Raw genomic sequence first — 21,227 nt, 5'->3', positions numbered from 1 at the left:
CCCACCTTCTCACTGTCCCCTGGAAAATCTTCCCCAAACAGAGGTTCCCAGCCTTTGGCTCACGAAGCTGTCTAAGAATCTGACCAAAGCGAGAGACCATCACTGCCCCAAATGCACATGCGCACGCACGTGGGCACACGATTTCTCATTCTGGTTTGGGGGTTCACAGATTTCCCCAAACCCGTCCGAGGTCCCCAGACCCTAGGTGGAGATCCTGATGGATGTCTCAAGTCTGCCACCATCTGGGGACTTGCTCCTACGAAGTTGGCTACAGGTGCCCTTCTGCCCTTTAAATCCCATCCCCCCCCACCAAGCAACTTGGGGTTCCCAAGGCTCCTCCTCGTCCTGGGCTCTCAGCCGCCCCCACCTCTGGGCAGACTTCCAGACATTCGGAGCGGCCACCCTGGTCCCAGCCTGGGCCGGCCCCCGGGGTGGCCGGGGGGAGGGCAGCGCTGGCCTCCCCTGCCCGCGGGCACACACACAGTTAATCCTCAGCGGCTGCTGTTTGGATAAAAATGTGCTGGGAGCATTCGAGGGAGGCTCGCGGCCGCTCACATCTGGCTGGGGTTCGCGCTCTGCGCTCGGTCCCTCTTTCCTCGGCCTTCCCTTACTTTGGAGAAACCGCGTTTCCGCTTCTGGCCAGAGAGACCTCGGAGCCGAGGAGATCAAGGTGCCCGGAAGGGACCGGCCGCTGCCCACGCCGGCCGCCCCCCTCTGCACCGCCTTCCCGGAGGACTTTCTCGGTCTTCCCCGCTCTCTCCTCCGACAAGTCTCTCCTTCCCCCGACCTGGCCCGGAGGACGCCCCGCTGCCGGGAGATGCTCTAAGAGGCGGTGCAGGGAGAGCCCGGAGGCCGTGGGGAGGACGCCGGCTGGAGGTAGGTGGCCGGGCGGTGACACAGCCGCCGGGCGGGCGGGACCCAGCGGTGTCCTGGCTCCGTCCCGTGCACGGTGGAGCCAGCGGACACCTTAGCTGCCACCGGGCGGGGCGGGGAGCCAGGGGGAGGGGCCCGGGCGGCGGTTGTGGGAAGGGGCAGAGGAGCAGCGGAGGGGCCAAGGTGCCCATCCCTGCGACCTCCTTCTCCAGCGGAGGCGCCAGGGAGGCCGGTCCCCGACGCCCCTGTGACCTGGGAGCGGGGGTCAGGAACGGCTGGGCCTCCTCCCGTGTTTCGTGCGGTGCTGACCTTGCTCCACTCTTTCCTGGTGCTTTTCTGAGGGGGGGAAGGAAAAGTCCCCTCTGTACCTCTGGGGAGCCCCCACCCCGATACCGCCCGGACCACCTGCGAGCCAGGTCCGTCCAGGCCCCTGTGGCCGGCTTGGCCCCCCGCACGGAACAGGAAATGCTGACTTGGGCCCTGGTATCTAATGGCCTTGGTGTTCCTGAAGGGGATCCGGCCTGGATAAGGAAGAAAATGACCCTTTCCTGGGGACCCTCCTAGTGGCCCACACTGCTGAGAGTGACCCTCTGGTCTGGGGCCGAGCCCCTGGACTGCCCACGCCTCTCTGTGTGGACACCCCACATACCACCCAGCTCTTCCAGGCATGTCCACGTCGTGGGTATGTCCCCCGCCTGTCCTGGTGACCTATACCGTGTTCGCCATGCCAGCCCCCAGGCAACTCCTGCCATGGGCCCTCCCAGGCCCTCGGGGTACTCTGGAAGAGACAGAGAGAGCCGCCCCCTGGGACTTGCTCTATATCACTCAGTGTCTGAGGGTGGAGCCCCCTCCTTCCAGGCTCTGAACATGAGGAAAATCCTGAGTAAGGGAGTTTTCTCAACTGCCAGCTACATCCTGGGTCCCCGGGGGGAGGATGTGAGGTCCTCAGAGGCTGCTGGCCTTCGCTTTTTATAGTGCGGGAAAGCTCACAGCCGGCCCCATGTGCAAGGTCACAAACAGATGCGCTCGACCACTGTGCTATGGGGAGGCTTGCTGTGGCCAGGACGCTCATTCTTTCTGACGCCTGCTCAATGCTCCCGCAGACGAGAGAGGAGGGACACAGCACAGGTGAAGGGACATGGGGGGGGCACAAGGTTGAGTGGTCTCCCCCACTCTGCCTCTTGACCTGAGAGCTGAGTGGCACCTAGCCACGGATGTGTGTGCGTGCGTGTCTGTGTGCGCACGTACGTGTGTGCGTGCGCGCACGTTACATGCACGACCAGCCCCAACCAAAACATTATTTCTCGACAATTCTATCAATGGCACTTTCAGCCCTTAAAAGCTTGGAGAGGGTCAGAGGCAGTAGATGGAGGACCTGAGACTCAGCCCTGCGTCTCTGTGCCCAGAGAGGGGATGTGCCTCGCTCGAGAACGCACAGCTCTCCACACTGAGGCCGGAGCCGCGAGTTTCTCACGTTCCCACGTTTTCACTTCCCAGTTGCCCACAGGGAAAGGCCATGTTCTGTTCCCCAGGGATGTCCGCCCTCCGCTCCTGCCTCTTTCTCCTCCTCCCCCCATCTCAGTCTCTGCGATGCAAGGAAGGTGCTCGCGAGCATCAGGCCAGGGGCACGGAGACCCCCAGCAGGTCCTGGGGGGCCCCGTTCGCCAGAGGGCCGGTGAGACACGGGTGGGGGCTGAGAAGGCCGACGTGGCCCCAAGGCCGACGTGGCACGGGCGCCTCGCTTCCGGGACAGAAGCTGCCTATGCAGGACACCCAGCACAGCGTGAATTTTTGGGACATGCTTCTTTCTCTTGTTCTTCCTGGTGCCTCTCGCCCTCGGCCCCCCCAGCCGTAATTAGCATGACTCACAAACCAAATATTCTGGCATTGAACTTCACCCATCAAAACAAAGATGAAAAGAATTTCGTAGATACAGTTGTGCTGCTGGGCGTCTTCCCTTGAACATGAAGTTGCCACTGCACTTCTGTCTTCCAGGGCTGGCCCCTTCTGCATGTCTCTGGTCCTAGAGCTGGGGGCGGCCGAGGAGCCTTGGGGGAGGGGTGGGGATGACGACTCAGGAAGAATAGAAAGGTCCCAGGTCCCTAGCTCTGCTGACTGACTGCCTGGGGCGACTCTGCCTGCCATCCACCCGAGAAAGAAGCCGGCCTTTCGGCAGCAGCCTCATTGCCCCGCCCTGGGAACCCAGAGACATTTCATTGGGGGTGATGGCCTTCCGGGGGGCTGCACCTTGGTGGCTTAACCACTGTGTGGGCCGAGGGTTATTATATTTTTCCTGTTTCTACCGGCTGAGATCGACTTAAAGTCGAATGAGACAAGGCGGCTCCCTGGACAAGATCCCCGGGCATCTCCCTGACCCCTCCACAGCGAGGAACCCTCTGCCCACTTAGAGACCCACTGAAGCCTGTACAAAGTGCTTCCTTTCACAGTGCGGCCCAGAGAGCGGGTCCCATGAGGCCCGGGAGTGGGGATTCCCGGGGTCCTGCCCAGGGCTCTGTGCTGGGGTCCACAGATGTGCAGAAGTGGGGAGCACTGGTTCCTTCTCTCCTCCCCGAGCCTCACAGCGAAACTCCTGTGGATGCAGCCCGTGCCCTCTGACCCTCGTCTTCCTGCCTCTCGGGGACGGGCTCGGTGATGTGAGCAGGAGCGTGGGCCTTCGAGCCCTGTGCAGGACATTTCATCTGTGGGTCCTCAACGAGGCCACAGCTGAGAGGCACCTGTGACATGGGAGACGTGTGGCTCCCGGCACCCTGCTACGCGTCTCAGTCTTACCTGTGCTCGCCTTCCAGACCTGGGCTCAAGTCAGGGTGGCTGTGGGCAAGGGCACTGGACACTGGAGGCCCCCAGGAGTGTCCGTGGCCTGCCTTGGGGGCCCCTGGAATCAACCCCTTCTCCAGTTGTGGACGGGACTGGCACAGTCCTACTGAGGCGTCTGCCCTGTCCGGGACGGCTGTCGGGACGGCTGTGGGCCGGGCTGGGCTGGTGTCTGACCATCTCTCTGGCTCGTGCAGGAATTTTCCTTGAAACCAGACAGCCGAGCAGGAGGCTGCAGGCAGGGAAGACGGGAAGACAGGCAGACAGGCGGGTGGGCAGCGGGGGAGGTGGGGGCATGGCGAAAGCAGGTTCTCGGGGCCTCGTGCTGGGTCCAGTGATGCTGCCGGCCACTGGTAAAGCCACACTTGGTGGAATGTCCCAAAGCCTTCTTCTTGGGTTGCACTCCTACCTCAAGTGGGGACACCTGGTTACCAGTCACCCCCTGCCCTGGGAAGCCGTCAGCCCTGGTGGACTTGCAGGCGGTGCGGGCGGGAAGTCAGGCGGGGTTGGGCCCTGTGAACCTGCTCTGCGGGCTTCTGGGGCTGTCAGAGTTGGGGACTGGGCTATGGTTGGAAATGTGAGGGCCCTTTCTCTTTGTGAAGAGTCTCAAGTGGGTTCTGGTGAGGGAGGGGTGGGTCTGGGCGGGTTTGGGGGTGGCCTGAACTCCCCTCCCCCAGGAAGGTGCAGCTGTGAGAGCAGGACCCCCCATTCTGCAAGTTGGCGTAGGTCCTGGCTGCAGGAGACTGAGGAAGACACTTGCGGGCCGGGCAGAGCCAGGCCGGGCCGCTGGGGAGATGGGCCGGGGTCTGGCGCTTGTCCTCTGCCTTTCTGTCCCTTCTGTCCTCCCCTCCCGTGTTCTCCTGCAGGGCCCCCTCCAGGGGGTGCATCTAAGCAGACCCCCAGGCCGTGTCCCCACTGGCTTACCCAGCAGAGGGCGCTGCCACCGTCGCACCATGCGGACGACCCCCCCTTCCTTCAGAGTTCACTAATTTAGGTTTCTCTGCACCCCGCAAAAGCAGTATCCCCCAAAACGCACATTCAGTAGCCACACCGCCCAAGCCCTTTACATTTTGTGGTGTGAGGGGGTGTTTGTATGAGGTGCGCCTCAATCCAAAGGAATTAAGCTCCAGTGGTGGATTTTAAGATGCAGTCAGCCTGGCCCCTCTGGAAAGCTGTTAGCTTCTTGCTTCAATGAGGACAGTTCCCATGGATCCCCAGTGCCCCAGGCCATGCCTGGGAGAGAGTCGGCACTCAGTAACCTGTTGAATGAATGGATGGATGGATGGATGGATGAATAAATGAATGAAAAGATGAATGAATGAATGCATGCAAGGACCTAGCTGGTGGGTGAGTCCCTCAGAGCCGAATGCTGCGGCTGCTCTTCCAGGTACAATCAGGTAGGCTAGGCAGGTGGACGCCCAGCGGCCAGGAGGGCCCGCTGGACCGCGGGCTGGCTGGGTGAGCCTGTCCTCGCTGCCAGTTTTCTGGAACCCCTTGAGGTGAAGTAGACGACACTTTGCTGTCCACCACTCCTGGGTCTCACTGAGCTCCAGCCCCCACACCCCCACCACTGTGGGGCTTGGGGTCGGGGCCCCTTCACTCGAAGCTCGTTTGCTCATCAGAGAAGCTGAGACAGAGCTCAAGCTCAATAGGGAACGCAGAGCCAGAGGTTCATTAGAAGGAGCCTCTGACACACGGTGGCACTGCCCCCGGGCTGTAACATGCAGCCATTATGCAGAAGTCCTGGTGACGGGGTCAAGGCTTTGGGTCCTGACCTTGTTTCATGGCCGCAGGCAGCCTCCTCCAGCAGCGAGCGCCACTGGCGAGCGGTGTGTCAGAGACAGGACAAACGCCCCTCCTTCTAGAAAACATGCTCTCTCTGGATGGCCAGGTTCTAGTCTAGGCTAGGTGGCCTTCCCCGGCCTAAGTGGCGTCCACAGCGACGCCAGGGCTTCCGCTGCCCCGGGCCTATCTTCCTGTTCCGTGTGTCTCTAGAACCCAGCCTTCCGCTCAGTCCATAGTAGACACTCAATAAACACTCGTGAAAGAATGTGGGACGTCAGCACTCGGTGAATTTATGTTCTATACGGTTCCATTTGAGCCACAGATTTGTCACAGCGCCCCCGAAGCCCCTCCTCCCTTCTGCTTTTCTATGCGTGAAGTCCAATTGCCTGGAATAAACAAAATGCTCCCTCGGTCCCAGGGTGGGGCTTACTTGTCATTTTTTTCGAAGTGGAAAATAATGTGTATTTAATGGGAAAAAATGTGTGGCTGTTATGGGGCCAAAACCCCAGAGAAGCCCAAATGAGAAAATGGCAAACACCCATGTTCTCATTACCCAGAGATAACGCCTATTAGCAGCCAGATGGGTGGCCTCCTGGCTTGCGGTGGTTGAGAGGGAGAGAGAGAGAGAGAGAGACAGAGAAGAGAGAGAGAGGAGAGAGAGAGAGAGAGAGAGAGAAGGTGTGTGTGTGTGTGTGTGTGGGTGTGTGTGCAAAATCCGTGCGTGTGTGGTGTGTGTGGTGTGCGTGGTGTGTGGGCGGTGGTGTGTGGTGGTGGGTGTCCGCAGGTGTGTGGTGTGGGTGTGCGGTGGGTGTGTGCGGGGTGGTGTGTGTGTGGTGTGTGTGGTGTGTGGGGGGTGTGTAGGTCCGTGTGTGTGTGGGTCCGTGTGTGGGTAGGTCCGTAGGTGGTAAAATAACGGCAGGTGTGTGTGTGTGTGTGGTGTGTGGTCCGTGTGTGTGGTGGGTGTGTGTCCGTGCAGGTGTGTGGTGGTGGTGATTACGTATGACGCAGAGATGTGTGTGTTTGCAATCTGCATTTCTGCCCTGACTGCTGTCTGGTCTCTGTGGGTATGGTCGCTGGTCGGTAGATAGGTCGTTTGAGGTCCTTGCTGCTGAGATCTGACCTCTGTCTGCAGAAAGTACATTGATGACCAATATTATGTTCTCCCATCCCACCTCACCCCCTCTATATTAGGCTGCAGAACCAGCCCCGGACAATCGCGAGAGCGTTTGCATCTGCCACCCTGATGTGCCACCCGGGTTTTCCAGTTTTCCATCGTAGGGATGCACCCCAATTTGTTTGGCCCAGCTGTTTCCGGAGGGTGTTTAGGTGCTCTGTAACGCTGGCTCACGGGGGCAGTGGGTGGTAACCACGGCACTGGATTTTCCGAGTGTAGGTAGGAGGAGTGTTTGAGGAAAAGACAGCTGGGCGGCCGCTTCAGGGTCCCTCTGCCCTCTCCCGCGCCCCCATGCCACCCCCACCCTGAGCTAGAGAGGGACTGAGACACGCTGGCTTGAGGCCGTAGCAACAAGTGTGGGGTCCCGAGTCCTCACCTCTCGGATGGCGGCTCTGCCCCTCGGGGACGGCTGAGAGGTGAGTGGGGGGCAGGCGCCAGGCCCTGGAGGCGCGTGGGAAGGGAGGCCCGGCTGGTGTTTACAGGGGATTCCTGGGCTGGAGGGGAAGCCGACGCTCACAGAGCAGCCTGAACTGGGCGCTGGGGAGGAAGCTTCCTGGGACGCGTGGAAGGAGGTGGCGGGAGGAAGACAGGACGAGCCCCTGGGGCTTGCGCTGGGGACTTCGAGGGGCTCCGGGTGGCCGGAGTGAAAAACACATGCTCAGGGGTGGGGACGACGGGGCCAGACATGAGGCAGGACCCAGATGGCGATGCTCGGGGTTTAAACGTCTCTTCTGTTTCCTGGGAACCCCCAAGCCGAGGGTGGAGGTCAGGTTGCAGTGTTGGAGGCTGCCCTGGTGACATGAGAGACGAGGGGACCGCCCAAGGGCTGAGAAGGGAGTGGGGACGTAGGCCGAGGGGGTGGAGAGGAGACCTTCCGGAGGGTTGGTGGCAAATTAGAGGTGACAGGTGCGTGAGGTCGGGGTCCGATGGCTCCTGGATTTCCGGCCCGGGCCCTGAGCTGTCGGCGGCAAGAGAGGCAGGTATGGTGGGGACAGTGAGTTAACTGGGGGTTCAAGGGCTTGTGACCGAGTGGAGCGGTGTTCAGGAGACGGTCGGGTACCGGCCCGAGCCCAGCACTGTCCCGTCGGACTCTCTGCAGGGGCGGGAATGTCTCCCGAGCCGTGCTGTCCCAGAGGGCGGCCACTCATCACACGCCCGTGTGCCCGAGAGCTGCATTGTTCGCTTTGCTCAATTGTAACAAATCTACCCAGCCCCGCAGGCCCGTGGCTGCTGTGCCAGAGAGCGCAGGCCTGGAGCGCAGCCACCAGGCGGGGTGGGGACGAAGGCCGCGGAGCTGTCCGTCAAAGCCATTGTGTATCAAATGACAGGCAGAAAGGGTGTTTGGCAAGAGGGGAGCCGAGAGCCGAGGACACAGCCTGGACAGCACCTGCCTCCAAGAGGGGATCAGGGAGGACAGATGCTGGGAACGGGGAGGCAGAGCTGGGCGGAGGAGGAGGCGGTCATCGCCGGCAGTCACCGCTCAGCGCTCACGGACGATGCGGGCACAATGCGCTGTGTATCGAGGGGCGTCTGCGGTCTCAGCCGGGGCAGTCTGCGGGGACTGGGCAGCAGGACTCACTGGATGCCGAGCTAAATTATATTCTTAGCCTAGAAGCCAGTAGGCATGGGACAAAGTTTTAATCTTCCGCCAAGCTTCCTCTGGAGATGCCGGGCAAATGCTAAGGTGACATCCAGGCCCTAGAAAACCCCAGACGTGTTAGTGCCGCTTGAGAAAGGGCTGATGTGGCAGGAACATGGGCCACGGGATTCCCAGGGTCTTTCCTCCCTCCGTCTGGGGAGTGGTCAGCCCCCGGGGGGGTGGCGGCTGCCAGGACGTGGGCCGGGCCACCTGCAGAGCGGGCTCACGGAGCAGCGGGTGCTGTCACTGTCCCTTCTCTCACACGGTTCTCGAAGCAGCAGCGAGCCGGTCGCCCGAGGGCCTGCAGCTGGGAGGTGATCCGAGGACAGTGCTCGTGTCAAAGAAATCTTTGTTTGAGCCGGACCAGGGCGAGTCATGGCAGCAGGGCTGGCCAGGTGCCCCTGGGACCGACGCCTGCCGCCCACGGGGCCCCCGTCTGCGGGGCCGGGGCAGAAACTCACGAGCCTTTACTTGCAGGGGGCAGCTAGTCGGAGGGGAATGGAGATGTTTGGGGATGAGGGGCCATTCCTGGCCTCTCTGTCCTTCATTGTTTTGTCCCAGGCCAGGCCTCACTTCTGCATCAGCAGAAGGCTCCCCCTCCGTCCCCGGCCATGGGCATTGTAGGTAACCAAACAAACCCCCAAAGCTTAGAAAGCAAACCCTCCTCCTCTGAGCGAGAGAGCAGCCTCTGGAAGAAGGAGGAGGGGGAGACTGGGCGCATGAGATGGCGCCACAGCACCCACGTCTCCTTGAACGAGGAATCCCATCCGCCCACTGCCGCTTCTCCTGCAAGGCCGGGGTCGGGGGGAGTGGGGCCGGTCCCCGACCAGCTGGGGCTGCCCAGTCGCAGAAGGCGGTGGGGGCGGGGGGGTGAGACGCAGGCTCTTGGGACTGGTGAACAAACGCCATGTGTCAGCGGGAGGGCCCTCTGCCCGCCTCCTGCCCATGGCCAGGGGAGCTGGGACAGTGGAAGATCCGTGCACTCAACGGCTTCTGAGGGAAGAAAACCGGATGCCACCTGTTATGCAATCCTGACGGTCATCGACGGTCATCGAGTCCAGAGGGACACCCCACCACGGCACCTTCTCCGTCCTGGGCACCCCAGGATCTGATTCCAGGAGATTCCGGCAGCGGGGATTCTGGCCAACGTGGAGGTCGAGAGGGGCAGCCTCAGGCCTGCATTCCTGGGCAGGGGCGGGTGGCAGGAGCCGGCGCGGGGACAGCCTGGTGGCTGCTGAGGGATGGCCGATGCCACGTTGAAACGCGGACGGACTGGATGCTTCGCTCGATTGCGTTCTTGGCTTAGAAGACATTAGGACAAGGTCCCGCCTTAAGCCAGACTTCCTTGGGAGCTGCACGTAAAATTTGGGGTGGCCGTCCAGGCCCTCGAAAAGCCAGACACTTTCTACCCGTCTCGGGTGGGTCGAGGTGCGGGACGCGGCGAGCACTCCTGGAAAGCGTCGAACACAGGCCGGCGGTGAGCGGGAGAAGAGGCCTTCGGGAGATGTGACGGAGGGCTGGCGACCGGCTCAGCGCAGCGGGCGCAGGCAGGACGGAGGCCGAGGACCCCCAGATTCCTGGCCCGCTGTTCGCTTGTTTTTCCTACTTCCGCCCCCACTGGCTCTGCTTTAATAGAACAAAGCTGCCCAACGTGGCTCTCTGCAGTGATTAAACAGCCTGTTCTGTGCGGCCCGACACCGTAAGCTACCAAGCTACCGAGCGCCGGAGTGCGGCTGAGCGCGCATGAGGAACTGAACTTTGAATTTTACTGCGTTTTAGTTCGTTTGAAACGAAACAGCCACGTGTGGCTAGTGGTCCTTGCGCCGATCAGCACTGGGCCAGACGCTCATCCACTTACCGTGTGGATTCGACCCGAGCCATTCTGTCCCGAGCGACGGTTGGCTGCACGTCTGTCTCCTTCGCTGGAGCACCATCTTCTCGAGGGCAGGGAGTACGTTTCATTTACGGCCAGGTCACCTGCTCCCAAGGCTTTACACGATGCCGTGCAAAGCAAGGCCCTCGTAAGCCACACTGTGTGGAATTTTCTGCTGAGAGGGAATTCGTCCCACGCGGGCAGCTGGGGCTTGTCATCTAAACCTTTGCCAATCCAGAGGCATCCTAGGCTTCTCTCGTCAGAACAGCTGGTCACCCGATGAAGACGGAGGAAGAGAGAAAACCGTGTTTATGAGACGCTTTTGTCGGATGGCCCTGCGCTGGCTGTGGCTTCGAGGCAGAAGGCGAGCATGTGGTGCCTGAGCTTTGGGCGCTTCCTGTCAGAACGCAAGGGTGACAGCTGGGGGTGGGCGAGACCAAGCAATGATAGGACCAAATTTGAAACAGAGAGGCAGAAACTTGAACTTGCATATGAATGTTTTCTCCTTAAAGGATTCGCCCCAAGTCTATGCAGAATCCGAGAAGGGATAAAAATTACTAATGAAGACGCCTTCTCAGGCTCCCTGCCCTCCTCCGGATCCTGCGATTGGCTCAGTTCCCCTTTGGCCCTCCCTCCTGGAAAGGGGGTGGCTCCCTTGTCGGGGGAGGGTAAGCTGAGGCAGATGGGGAGAGTCGAGGGCGGGGGCTGCAGGTCTGAGAAGCTACATAAGAGAAAAAAGATGTCCACGGAATGGCCGTAGAGTCTGGCAAACGAATTTCTTCACAGGGTTTGGGAGAGGCAAGTCCAGAACTTGAGTCATGTTGGAATTGACCTCAGATGCCTTGACCACAAGGCAGCCCAGAGACTGGGCCGCGTGGGGCCAGATTCACGGGGCCACCGCTTGGACCTGCCTCTGCTGAGCACAGCACCTTCTCTGAGCCACCTTGCTGGGGGCGAAACCTCCGCCTGTGTAGGGGACGCCTGTCGCTGGACACTACCCAAGTGGTCGGGAGCCAAGTTTGGTTAGAGGTTTGGCAATGCTGTATTTGCCCAAAAGTGACTAAAATGATCATAATTTCATGACGCCGACTTTGCTGTGAGATTTGGTAAAACGGTTCTGAAGACATTTCTGAAGAAGAAAGATTTCAGTCTGGGTTTGTTCTGGATTCAAAGAGGAGGTTTCTGAGGACACCCATCAGCCCCGGCTGTCCTCCCTCCATCAGCCTGGCCCCTCCGACTCTGCTGGGGCGTCACCCCCAAGCCTGCTGCTTCCTGGTCCCCATCTCCTCTGATCAAGGTACAGAAAATCCCTTTTCCGTGCTAGAAAGAGACATAGCAACATGCAAAATCGTGCTTCCACTGGGGAGAGAGCACTGGTTCTGCACTGGGGGAATTTTGGCCTCCCGGGGGACATGTGGCGAACTCTGGAGACGTTTGTGGACGTCACGACCGGGTCCCGGGGCGTGCTGATGGCATCTCGTGCCTGGAGTCCAGGGATGCTGCTAAGCATCCTGCAGAGCACAGGACGGCCCCACAACAAAGGACGGGCCAGCCCCAAATGTCGGTGCCGCTGAGGCTGACGATCCCCTGGGATCAGGGAGCCGAGGGGGCTTTTCACTTCCTTTGGTCATTTTCTGACTTTTCTAAAATGAATAGATATACATAACTTTGGATTCAGAAAAAAAGACGTTTAAAGAAAGGAAAACCCCTTTTTCTTTCAAGTGATGCAGGCTTGGCCTTTAAAAGGGGAAAAAAAAGAGTAATTATTAAGGCGCCAAGGAAAAACAGGAAATACAGAAATAGGGAAATAAACGAATTCAGAGAATTCGATGTGACGAATACTCTTGAGTAGCAGTCAAGTTCGGGACGCTGCAGGACGCTTGGCCGGTCCAAGAGGAACGAGACGGTGTTCCAGGCCCAGAGGCGGTCACGGTGTGCCGTGCGGAATCTTACGGGCCAAGCAAGACTCTGCAGAAGACTCTTTTTTTTACCAGTTGAGGGCCTGGGAAGGCTTCGGGAGGAATCCGAGGCACTCGAAGACCAGATAAGGTGTCGATATCATCCAAGGGCAGACTGTTGCGTTCAGACCCTGCCCCTACTGCTTAAAAATTGGGCAATCTTGGGCTAAGTAACTTCTTTACGGCTCTGTTTCTTCATTTGTGAATCTGGTGTAATAATGAATGAATATTGTCTTCTTTAAGGAGTCACTGCTGGTTCATCAAGGTCTGTGACGGGGTAAAAGTTATTAACGAGGAAGGATTCTCAGACCAACCCTAACCCATGGGGCTGAGAGGCAGAAGTGAAACGGGGCATGGGTGCCCGGCACAGTGCCTCCTGCACTTCTGGCCGGGGGAGGAGGCGGCCAGCAGCTGGACCATGCCAGGTGTTTGGGGGCGTGGCTAGAACCTGCCACTCAAAGTGTGGTCTTCAGACCAGCAGCTTGGAGGGACCTGGGGGCTTTTAGAAAATTGAGATGCTCGAGACATTGTCCCAGGCCTGCCAAAGCAGAATCGGTGTTTTCACATGCTTCCCCAGGTGTGTGCATTAAAGCCTGAGAAGCGGGGAGCCGAACCCAGGAGGAGGGGTGCGGGGCAATGCAGCTAAAGCGGGGTGCAGACTGGGGAGGGTGGCGTATGCTCTGCCAAGGAGTGGAAAAATGGCAGGTATATAGATAGATACATTTTAATGTGTACATTATAAGGTAACATACACAAAGTCACACTTTCTTTGGCAAGCGGAGGGGGCTCGCAAAGATTTTGAGTGGGAGGTCGATCCGAGTCTCTGGGTGGGATGGGCGTCGGGGCCTGATGCTTGGTTGTAGAGGACTTGGAGGCGGGGCGGGGGGCAGCTAACTCACTGCAGTGGAGGGGGCGGGGTCAGGCAGAGACTTGCAGACCCCTCGAAGGTGCAGGGGACAGGGAAGGAGGACGCCCCTGGGGAGTCCAGCACATCGCTGAGGATCCATCCGAGAGCCTCGGTCCTGCCTTTCCCGTCCCCGGCTCTGGTCCTGGCTCTCTGCCTCCACCGTGTCCTCGGGACGTGGCACAGGGCACAGCCGAGGGGGCTGGCAGAGCCCTCTCTCCTCAGAGCCGTGACAGCGGAGCTAACATGCAGAGCAAGGAACAGAGCCCCAAGTCGCCCTGTGGAGAGGGTCACGCCCGGCCCGGCTCCAGGGCCTCTGAGCAAAGGGGCGTTTGAAGGAAGCCCACGTCTTCCCAGACGCGTGAACGGCGCGCTCATCGGGGTGGGTGATTACTGCCCACCGTCTCAGCCTTCTATTTCCCTACACATAAGACAGGAATTAAAGAAAAGATGGGGGACTTTGGCGCGTGTCCCCCTGCACGTGCTGTTTGCCTGTCACCGACGACCTGCCTACCCACCCCCATCACACACGCACACAACGCGGCCGTGAGGGGTGTGGTTCTTATTCCCACGGGGCCTCGGCTTTCTCACGGGGCGGCCGAGACGTCGATTTAGGTCCCATAGGTCCTCTGAGGTGTAAAGTGATGAACCAGGATGGGCGAGGTCTAACCGCAGTTAGTGGGGTGTCCTGCCTACTCAAGCCCCAGGCCTGACCCCCAGTGGGCTCACCGGGGACCCCCGTGGACAGTTCTTTCTGGAGGGTCACCATGGGACTGGCCTCATGAACGACGACCACCCTCAAGGCTGGGGCTGACACCCGCTCTAAATTACATGCTCAGGGACGCTCGCTGGCACGCCCCCTGGTGGCCAAAGAGCGACGTATCGCCGCCTGCCGACCCACTGGCCCCATAGTGCAGATGGGGGCAGAGTCACCGGACAGCGACCACCCAAACTCATTCAGGGTCTTGCTCATTGTCCTAATGAGGCCGGTGCATGGCCATCTGCAGAGTCCAGTGGCTGAGAGGTCCCTCCAGGAGAGGCTCGGTGGGCTCGGGCCGTGTTATGCCCAGTAGCACCAGGCTGGGTGCTCCCAGGCCCCCCAGCGGGCCGAGGCTGCAGAGGCAGGTTGCATGTGCACACGAGAGTGTGTGAGAGTGTGAGTATAATTTTACGAGTGTGTGGAAAGCGTGTATGTTGAATCGGGCTGCATGTCTGAGTGTGAGCACGTGTGTGTGCATGTGAATTATGTGAGTGTGTATGGGAGTATATGTGAGTGTGCATGTGAGTGTGGATATGTGTGTGTATATAAATAAGTGTATCGAGAGTGTTGAGTGTGTGAATGAGTTGACTGTGTATGGGAGTGTACTTGAGCACGGGTGTGCGAGTGTGTCAAGGGTGTGCGCATGCGAGTGAGTATGTAAGAGTGCGTGTGCATGTGAGTGTGCAATGCACGTGTGTGCTGAGGCTTGTGAGTACAGTGAGTGTGTTAAGATTGCACAAGTGTGTGCAGCGCACAAGTATGAGTGTGGGAGTGTGTGTGCGTGACTATGCGCGTATTCGTGGGTGAGTGTGAGAGCGTGTGTGTGGGCCGCCCTCCCGGCAGGGGAGCTGGCCGAGGCGCTCCCTGGTGTCGTGCGTCTGGTGAACCCCGAGCTTCCGGCCGTCTCTCAGCCGGGCTGCTGCCCACCCCGTTCTTCCCCGTGCGTCTCTCCCAGCAGGGCGCAGCAGGAAGATGGGCTCCGGGGCACTGGGACTCACGCTGGCGTGCTGCCTGCTGCTGACCTTCGCCTGTGGCCCGGTGCTGGGCCGAGTGCCGCGTGACCAGCAAGAACAGCAGGAACAGCCGGAGGGGACCGAGGAGCCGCTGCTGGACCACACTGAGAGGTGAGGCAGTGGCGGTGTGGATGTGGGAGCTGTGGCTGGGCCGGCCGAGTCTGGGGTCTGGGCACCCAGGGGCCAGTTCGCCACTGGACGCGAAGGGGCAGTAGCGAGGCTGAGATGCTGTCCTCGGGGAGGCCGGTCCCGGGGGACAGACTGGCCTTTCTTTTCTCAGTGACGCAGGCACCTTATCTGAAACCGAGGACAGCAACCCAGCTCCATTCCAAGCCGAAAGGAATGTGAATCTGCGGGGGGTTTGGCGGCCACGTCCTTAGCTAACGCGCACAGCGCCACCCCGGCCCGGCCCTCAGCTCCTCTCCACCCTCGCTTTGTCCTTCGAGATCTTCTGGGGTCCCAGGAAGTAGGAGGCAGGGACGATGGTCCCCACGACCATCTGATCAAGTGGCAAGCTGGGGGAGGATTGCTGAGGACGGCTGGGGAAGTGGCGGCTGTCCTCGAGAAGTTATGGGCTGCTTCGGAGAGGCACTGTCCCCATATACGTGGCCTCCGGTGGCATATAGACTTCAGGCTATTCGGGAGATTTCATAGGGAGACACAGTGTGCTTAGGATCTCGCGTGAAACGGTCATTCGTCACACGTGCGGTCCCAGATGCCTTGGCGATGGCTTTCGGTCTGTCCTTTGTTTTGAGCCCTGGGCTGCCTTGTTGCCGAAGCTTCCGGCTGTCTTCAGAGAGCAGAGGAGTTGCACAGGATTTAGGGCAAAGCAACCCCTCCTCCCTCCGCACCCCTCCTCATCCTTCTTCCCATTCAATAGACATTGATTGAGTCCCTGCTATTGGTCCAGCCATCTGCTAGGCATCGGGGACACACACATGAACGACACGGTCCGTGGCCTCCAGGAACACTGAGGCTGTGGGGGACAGATGCACATGACCCAATCCAGTGACTGGTGGTGGGCTGGGGGCGGGGGCTGCGGAAGACGATGCAGAGGAGCGACTGGCTCTTGAAGGACCCCTGGGAGCCCCCCAGATGCAGGAGGAGGAGAAGGCCGCCCTGCATGCGAAGGCGTGGCCACACTGGTACCTGGCAGCGCCAGGGCTGCTGGGATTGAGGTAGAGGGAGCTGGTTCCGGAGGGTGGAGATTTCGAGGGGTCTGTCCTGAACGTTACCCTACAAGGGGGTCATGGAGAAGTTTAAATTCCACCCGAGTTCTAGAAAGAGCAGTGGAGGGAGGCAGAGGCTGCATCGGCACGGGGAGGGATGCATTCCAGGAGAGTGGCCACAAAGGTGACAGTTTGCAGAGGTGAGGTGGGCTTCTCACTCCTCAGGCGTCTGTAATCCTCGGAAAGTAGCGGTGAGGCCAAAGAAGCATCTAGAATGAGGCTGGGTGACCGACGATGCTAGGAAGAGGGTTTGGAAAGAGAAGATTCTAGGGCGAAGCAACACTGACTGGCCATCAGTTTCAAACGCCTCGCATTGTGGGTCTGCTTGAGTCTCTAGGTGGAGACTTCTGGCAAGAGCTGGGGGCAGGGGTCCATGAGGGGGTCCAGGGCTTGTGGGCGGCTGAATTTAGGGCATACAGATCCATTTCCAGGCTGTCTGGGGTTTGCAACTGGGAGTGGAGTTAGAGAAGGAGCTGGCCGAGAAGGACTGTGCCACCTCTGAGATGGGCCTGTCACAGCCCTAGAGCTTGGGCGCAAAGGGCGGGAAAGCCAGAGGGTACGGTGCAGTGCAGCCCGATGCCACAAGGTGGCAGCACGGGCCTGTCGCCGCCCACCCCGCCCAGGAGCTGGTCTTCAAAGGTCCGGTTGTAAATACCTGTCTCTGGCAGCTGCAGCTCAAAGGAACCCCAAGATCTAGTCGAGGTGTCTCATCTGCAGTGATTCTTCTAGAATCACAGATGCGCGAAGGGGATGGGCCGTCACAGCATCGTCACACGGCATCTGGAGACCTCCCTCTACAGGGCAGATCTCTCCCAAGCAGCCCGTGTCTTGCAAAGCCCTCGAATTATTGCTATTTTCGATATTATCATTTCCTTTACTATTAATTGCTGTTTACAGAGGGCAGGGGGCCCTTTCTGCAGTTTCATACAGGGTCTCAGAATTCACTAAGAACCCATGCGACACAGCCTCCCCGCTCCGGGCGAGAGAGCAGGCCCGTCAGGCCAAGTCTCGGCTCGTTATCCTAAAACTGTGCTGTTGCAATATGTAGAGTGGAGTCCCGGCTCCGCGCGCTCATGGCTTGATTTCTTTGCTCCCTTAGGGCTGAAGAAAAGCATGAAAAATACAGCCCCCGGCAAGGCGAGGAGGCCCCCGCCTCTCGGTGCTATCGCTGCTGTGACCCTGGTGCCCCCGCGTACCCCGCCTTCCCGGTGCCACAGATCAACCTCACCATCCTGAAAGGTCAGGCTGCGGCGGAGGCCGAGAGAGGGACCTTCCCCGGGGGTGGGGGCGCGGAGCAGAGGCGGGCGGCCGTCGGATGGGGGCGGGAGAGGAAATTCCATTTCTGAGGCTGCCGGCCCCTTTCCAGGAAGGGGACTTGGAAAGGGGCCCGCAGGACCGGGACGGGTGGGCTCAGAGAGCAGCTGGGGCCGCCCCCACCTGCACTGGCCCTCCAGGCCTCTGGGAGGTTTGTTTTGAGGCTCGGTGCCCCCTGTGTACCCCCAGCCCACTTTCTGAAATGCCGTCAGCACCCCATGGTCCTGTGCACGGCAGATGACCTCGCACAGCCCTGCCAATGGGACTGGGAGGACCTGCAGCCCGGTCCTGGTCCGGGCCAGCCGACATCTGCAGCCCATTTGTGCCGAGTGAGCCACGGCCGGCTGCCTTTGGACAAACACACAAGCTCCCCTTCCTCTGCCAGCACTTCCCAGAAGGAAAGAGTAACGGTTGGCTCTGGGTGACAGAGCAGCCTTTGGGGTGGGGGGGGTCTGCCTGCTTGACGCGGGGTGTTTTCCCGTCCCTTGCAGGTGAGAAAGGTGACCGGGGAGACCGAGGCCTGCAAGGGAAATACGGCAAAGCGGGCTCCGTGGGCGCCCGGGGCCACGCAGGACCCAAAGGGCAGAAAGGCTCCATGGGGGCCCCCGGGGACCGGTGTAAGAACTACTACGCCGCCTTCTCGGTGGGCCGGAAGAAGCCCCTGCACAGCAACGACTACTACCAGACGGTGATCTTCGACACAGAGTTCGTGAACCTCTACGGCCACTTCAACATGTTCACGGGCAAGTTCTACTGCTATGTGCCCGGCATCTACTTTTTCAGCCTCAACGTGCACACCTGGAACCAGAAGGAGACGTACCTGCACATCATGAAGAACGAGGAGGAGGCGGTGATCCTCTACGCCCAGGTGAGTGACCGCAGCATCATGCAGAGCCAGAGCCTGATGCTGGAGCTGCGGGACCAGGACGAGGTGTGGGTGCGCCTCTTCAAGGGTGAGCGGGAGAATGCCATCTTCAGCGACGAGTTCGACACCTACATCACCTTCAGCGGCTACCTAGTCAAGCACGCCGCCGAGCCCTAGCTGCCCGCCGGCCTCCCGCTTCGCCGCCAGAGGCAAGCCTGCCGTGCCGGCCGCCTCCCCGCCCCTCTGCCCCCCGCCGGGCCCTGCGGCCCAGCACCAGGTGGACCCCGCCAGCTCGACCCCAGTCTGGGCTCCCCCGACACCCCTCCCCCAGCTTTGGCAGTCAACATGAGGACCTTCACAGGACTGGGAGGAAAAACGGCCATGCGGTCCTAGGCTTTGCTGTCTCTGCAGATGACATCTCTGGGGTTAGGGACCTCCAGCTGCCTCTGTGGACACGTCCTTACGTGACCCCACAGAGCACACCGCGATGCAGCAGGGTGTCCCACAGGAAGCCATCCCAGCTCCCGTCTACTGGAAACAATGAAGCACATTCTAAAGGCTGTGACAAGCGCGCGTGGATGGGGGAAGGGAAGGCGTTACTTTGTTGCTTTTCCGCCAGCCACGCTGGCTCCCCAGGGAGGCCTGTCTCCTCAAGGTTGCAGGAGCCTCCTTTTAACAGGAGACCGAAAGCGGTCGCCGTGGGCAACAGGGGAGGGTGAGGCACGTGGGGACCCAGGAAATTACTTCTGGCTTACTTCTTTCAGGCCACATATGAACCTTCTTGTGGGACAGCCGGATTGATGTCCACTTCCCATAGCCATTCCTGTGGCCTTGCCCGAAGGTTCAGGGGTCTTTCTGAGCCACGATAGTGGAGTTGGGGTTTCAGGACGGGGAAGCAAATGTCACCTCCCCAGAGGGACAGCCAAGCCTTGGTCTCTGTGCTGGGAGAGGCAGCCGGCTCGCTGGACCCCGCAGGCTCCTGACAGCAGCCGGGGACCTGCAGATGTTTCTGTGAGGACCAAATCTCAGAGGACCAGGCCGAGCCACACGTGCTGGCACCGCTTTGCTGCCCCCGCCACCACCCTCGAGGCCTGGGCAGGGCCTCCATGCTTCTCCCCCTGGCACTGGCCTGTCCCCCCTCTCAGACGGTCACCCCTGGAAAGCACCGGGGCCTTTGGTCTCACAGAGGCGCCATGGTCAGACACGTGTTCTGTAAAAGCTCCGGGCAACCAGCCCAGACCCCGTTCCCATAGGTCAGCATCCAGCCCCCGGCGCCCGCCCCCAGGCCTCCTCGACCAGCCGCCTGAGACAGCGCAGGGGCTGGAGAACTGGAGTGGGGTGAGGCTGGAAGGTTCCCCATCCGCCTGTCGCCAAGCTCCCGTGGGGCCCACCACTGCACTCAGACCCCTCTGCGTGGCGGCGCGTGGGTCGGCCGGGGTGGGCTGCTGCCCGGCATTGGTGCTCCGGCCTGTGGCTGACTTGGGCCGGCAGCCCTTCCCGCCCCTGCATTAACGCCCAGGGCCAGGGCGCACGCGTCCCGGCCGGTGACCCTCTGTCCTCCCGGGGCCCGGCCACACGGGGCCCGGGGCTCACACCCGCGTCCTCTGAGGGACTTCTGCTGGTCAGACTTTAACATCGGCGTCCCCGCGGGCGGCCGGCGAGCGGCCGCCCCTGCTGCTTCGTGCTGTGCCGACGCTCTTCCCGGAAAGCATTAAACTTGAAATCGTGTTTCAGCATCGTGGCTTCCTCAGTCTGGTCATTACGCCTCTCTGTCCCCACCCCCGACTCCACCTACTGCCCGCTGGGGGCCTCACACTGGTGCCCGAGGCCGCGGCACGCAGCAGGCACAGGCTGGGCCCTGGGCTGGCGCTTCCCCCGCGGGAACCCGGTGAGCAGGCTCGGCTGGGCCCGGCCCGCCGGCCGCCCTGTGCCTGGAGGAGACGGCGAGTCCAGGCAGAAGGCAGGCCGGACGGCTGCTTCTGTGCCCCGGGCCGCTGCCACAAACTGCCACGAGCTCGATGGTGTCAAACGACAGGCATTTATTCCCTCACAGTTCTGGAGGCCGCAAGTCTAAAACCAAGGTGTGGGCGGGACCTCGTACCCCCGGGCCTGTTGGGGAGGCTGCTTCCTGCCGCCCCCCGCTTCCGGGGGCCCAGGGTTCTGTGGTTTCTGGCGACACCCCTTCGGTCTCTGCCTGTCTTCACGTGGCCTCTTTCTCGTGGCTCTCGGATCTCTTTCTCTTCTCTCAGGGACTCTGGTCATTGGGTGTAGCGTCCACCCTAAGCCCAGAATGATGTCCTCTCAAGAGCCTTAACTTAATCACACCCAGGGACTCTGATTCCAAATAAAGCCACAGTCACAGGTACAGGACTGGGGCCCAAACATTTCGTTTGGGGGGACGCGATGCAACCCGCTACCACAGCCTGCAGGCTTGAATGAGCCCCCCGACAGCGGCAAAGAGCAGATGCTTCTTCTCCCCCTCGTCTGCCAGCTGGGTCAGTGGCCAGCACCCTTATCCGACCGCCAGCAGGCAGTTTGGAAGCTGCCTTGCTCCTTCTGCTGCCAACAGGCTGGCAAACAGCTGGTGTCCTTCCTTTGCCTAGTCCCGGGGTGAGCTTGTACACGGGTCATGCTCAGCCTTGGGCTGGGGCCAGACCGGATCGGGCAGACGCGGCAATCTGGGTCTCTGCGGGACAAAGGGCGGGTGCCCGCCCGCACAGAGCCGAGGCCGCTGGGCAGAGGACGCCCTTCCGTGGCGCTGGGAGCAGGGGCCGAGTGTGTTGTCCAAAGGGGCGAGGAAAGAAGGGGTCAGTTCCGCCCAGCTGCCCACCGCAAGCCCTGTCTCCAGGGACAGTCATACGGAGCGGGTAACGCCGGTCCCACTGCCGGCCAAGCCAGCGTGGGAGAGGAGGCAGCGCTGGCTCTACAGCCCACCCGATGCCTTTTGCTGTCCCTCTCTCCCCACGCCCAGCCCCTCCTGCCCCCTCCTGTCCACTCCCTCCCCGCTG

The 21,227-nt window shown here is 60.7% G+C and overlaps 1 protein-coding gene across 2 annotated transcripts; it reads left to right on the top strand.

Annotated features, from left to right (window-relative positions):
* The first annotated feature begins 364 nt into the window (after nucleotides 1-364).
* Nucleotides 365-19,955, top strand: C1QTNF1 (C1q and TNF related 1). Of its 2 annotated transcripts, none has more exons than XM_039859793.1 (4): nucleotides 365-876; nucleotides 14,754-14,922; nucleotides 17,140-17,279; nucleotides 17,846-19,955. In XM_039859793.1, the coding sequence occupies exons 1-4, from the start codon at nucleotides 516-518 to the stop codon at nucleotides 18,394-18,396; spliced, it is 1,221 nt and encodes a 406-aa protein (XP_039715727.1). In that variant the 5' UTR covers nucleotides 365-515; the 3' UTR covers nucleotides 18,397-19,955. The 2 variants fall into 2 exon arrangements, with proteins under 2 accessions (XP_039715727.1, XP_039715728.1); XM_039859794.1 differs by having other exon boundaries at nucleotides 415-876; nucleotides 14,757-14,922.
* Nucleotides 19,956-21,227: the final 1,272 nt, after the last annotated feature.

This window comes from Pteropus medius, unplaced genomic scaffold (genome assembly GCF_902729225.1).
Source record: "Pteropus medius unplaced genomic scaffold, Ma_sr-lr_union100, whole genome shotgun sequence".
Taxonomy (NCBI): Eukaryota; Metazoa; Chordata; class Mammalia; order Chiroptera; family Pteropodidae; genus Pteropus; species Pteropus medius.
This window is presented reverse-complemented; position numbering and strand designations above follow the sequence as displayed.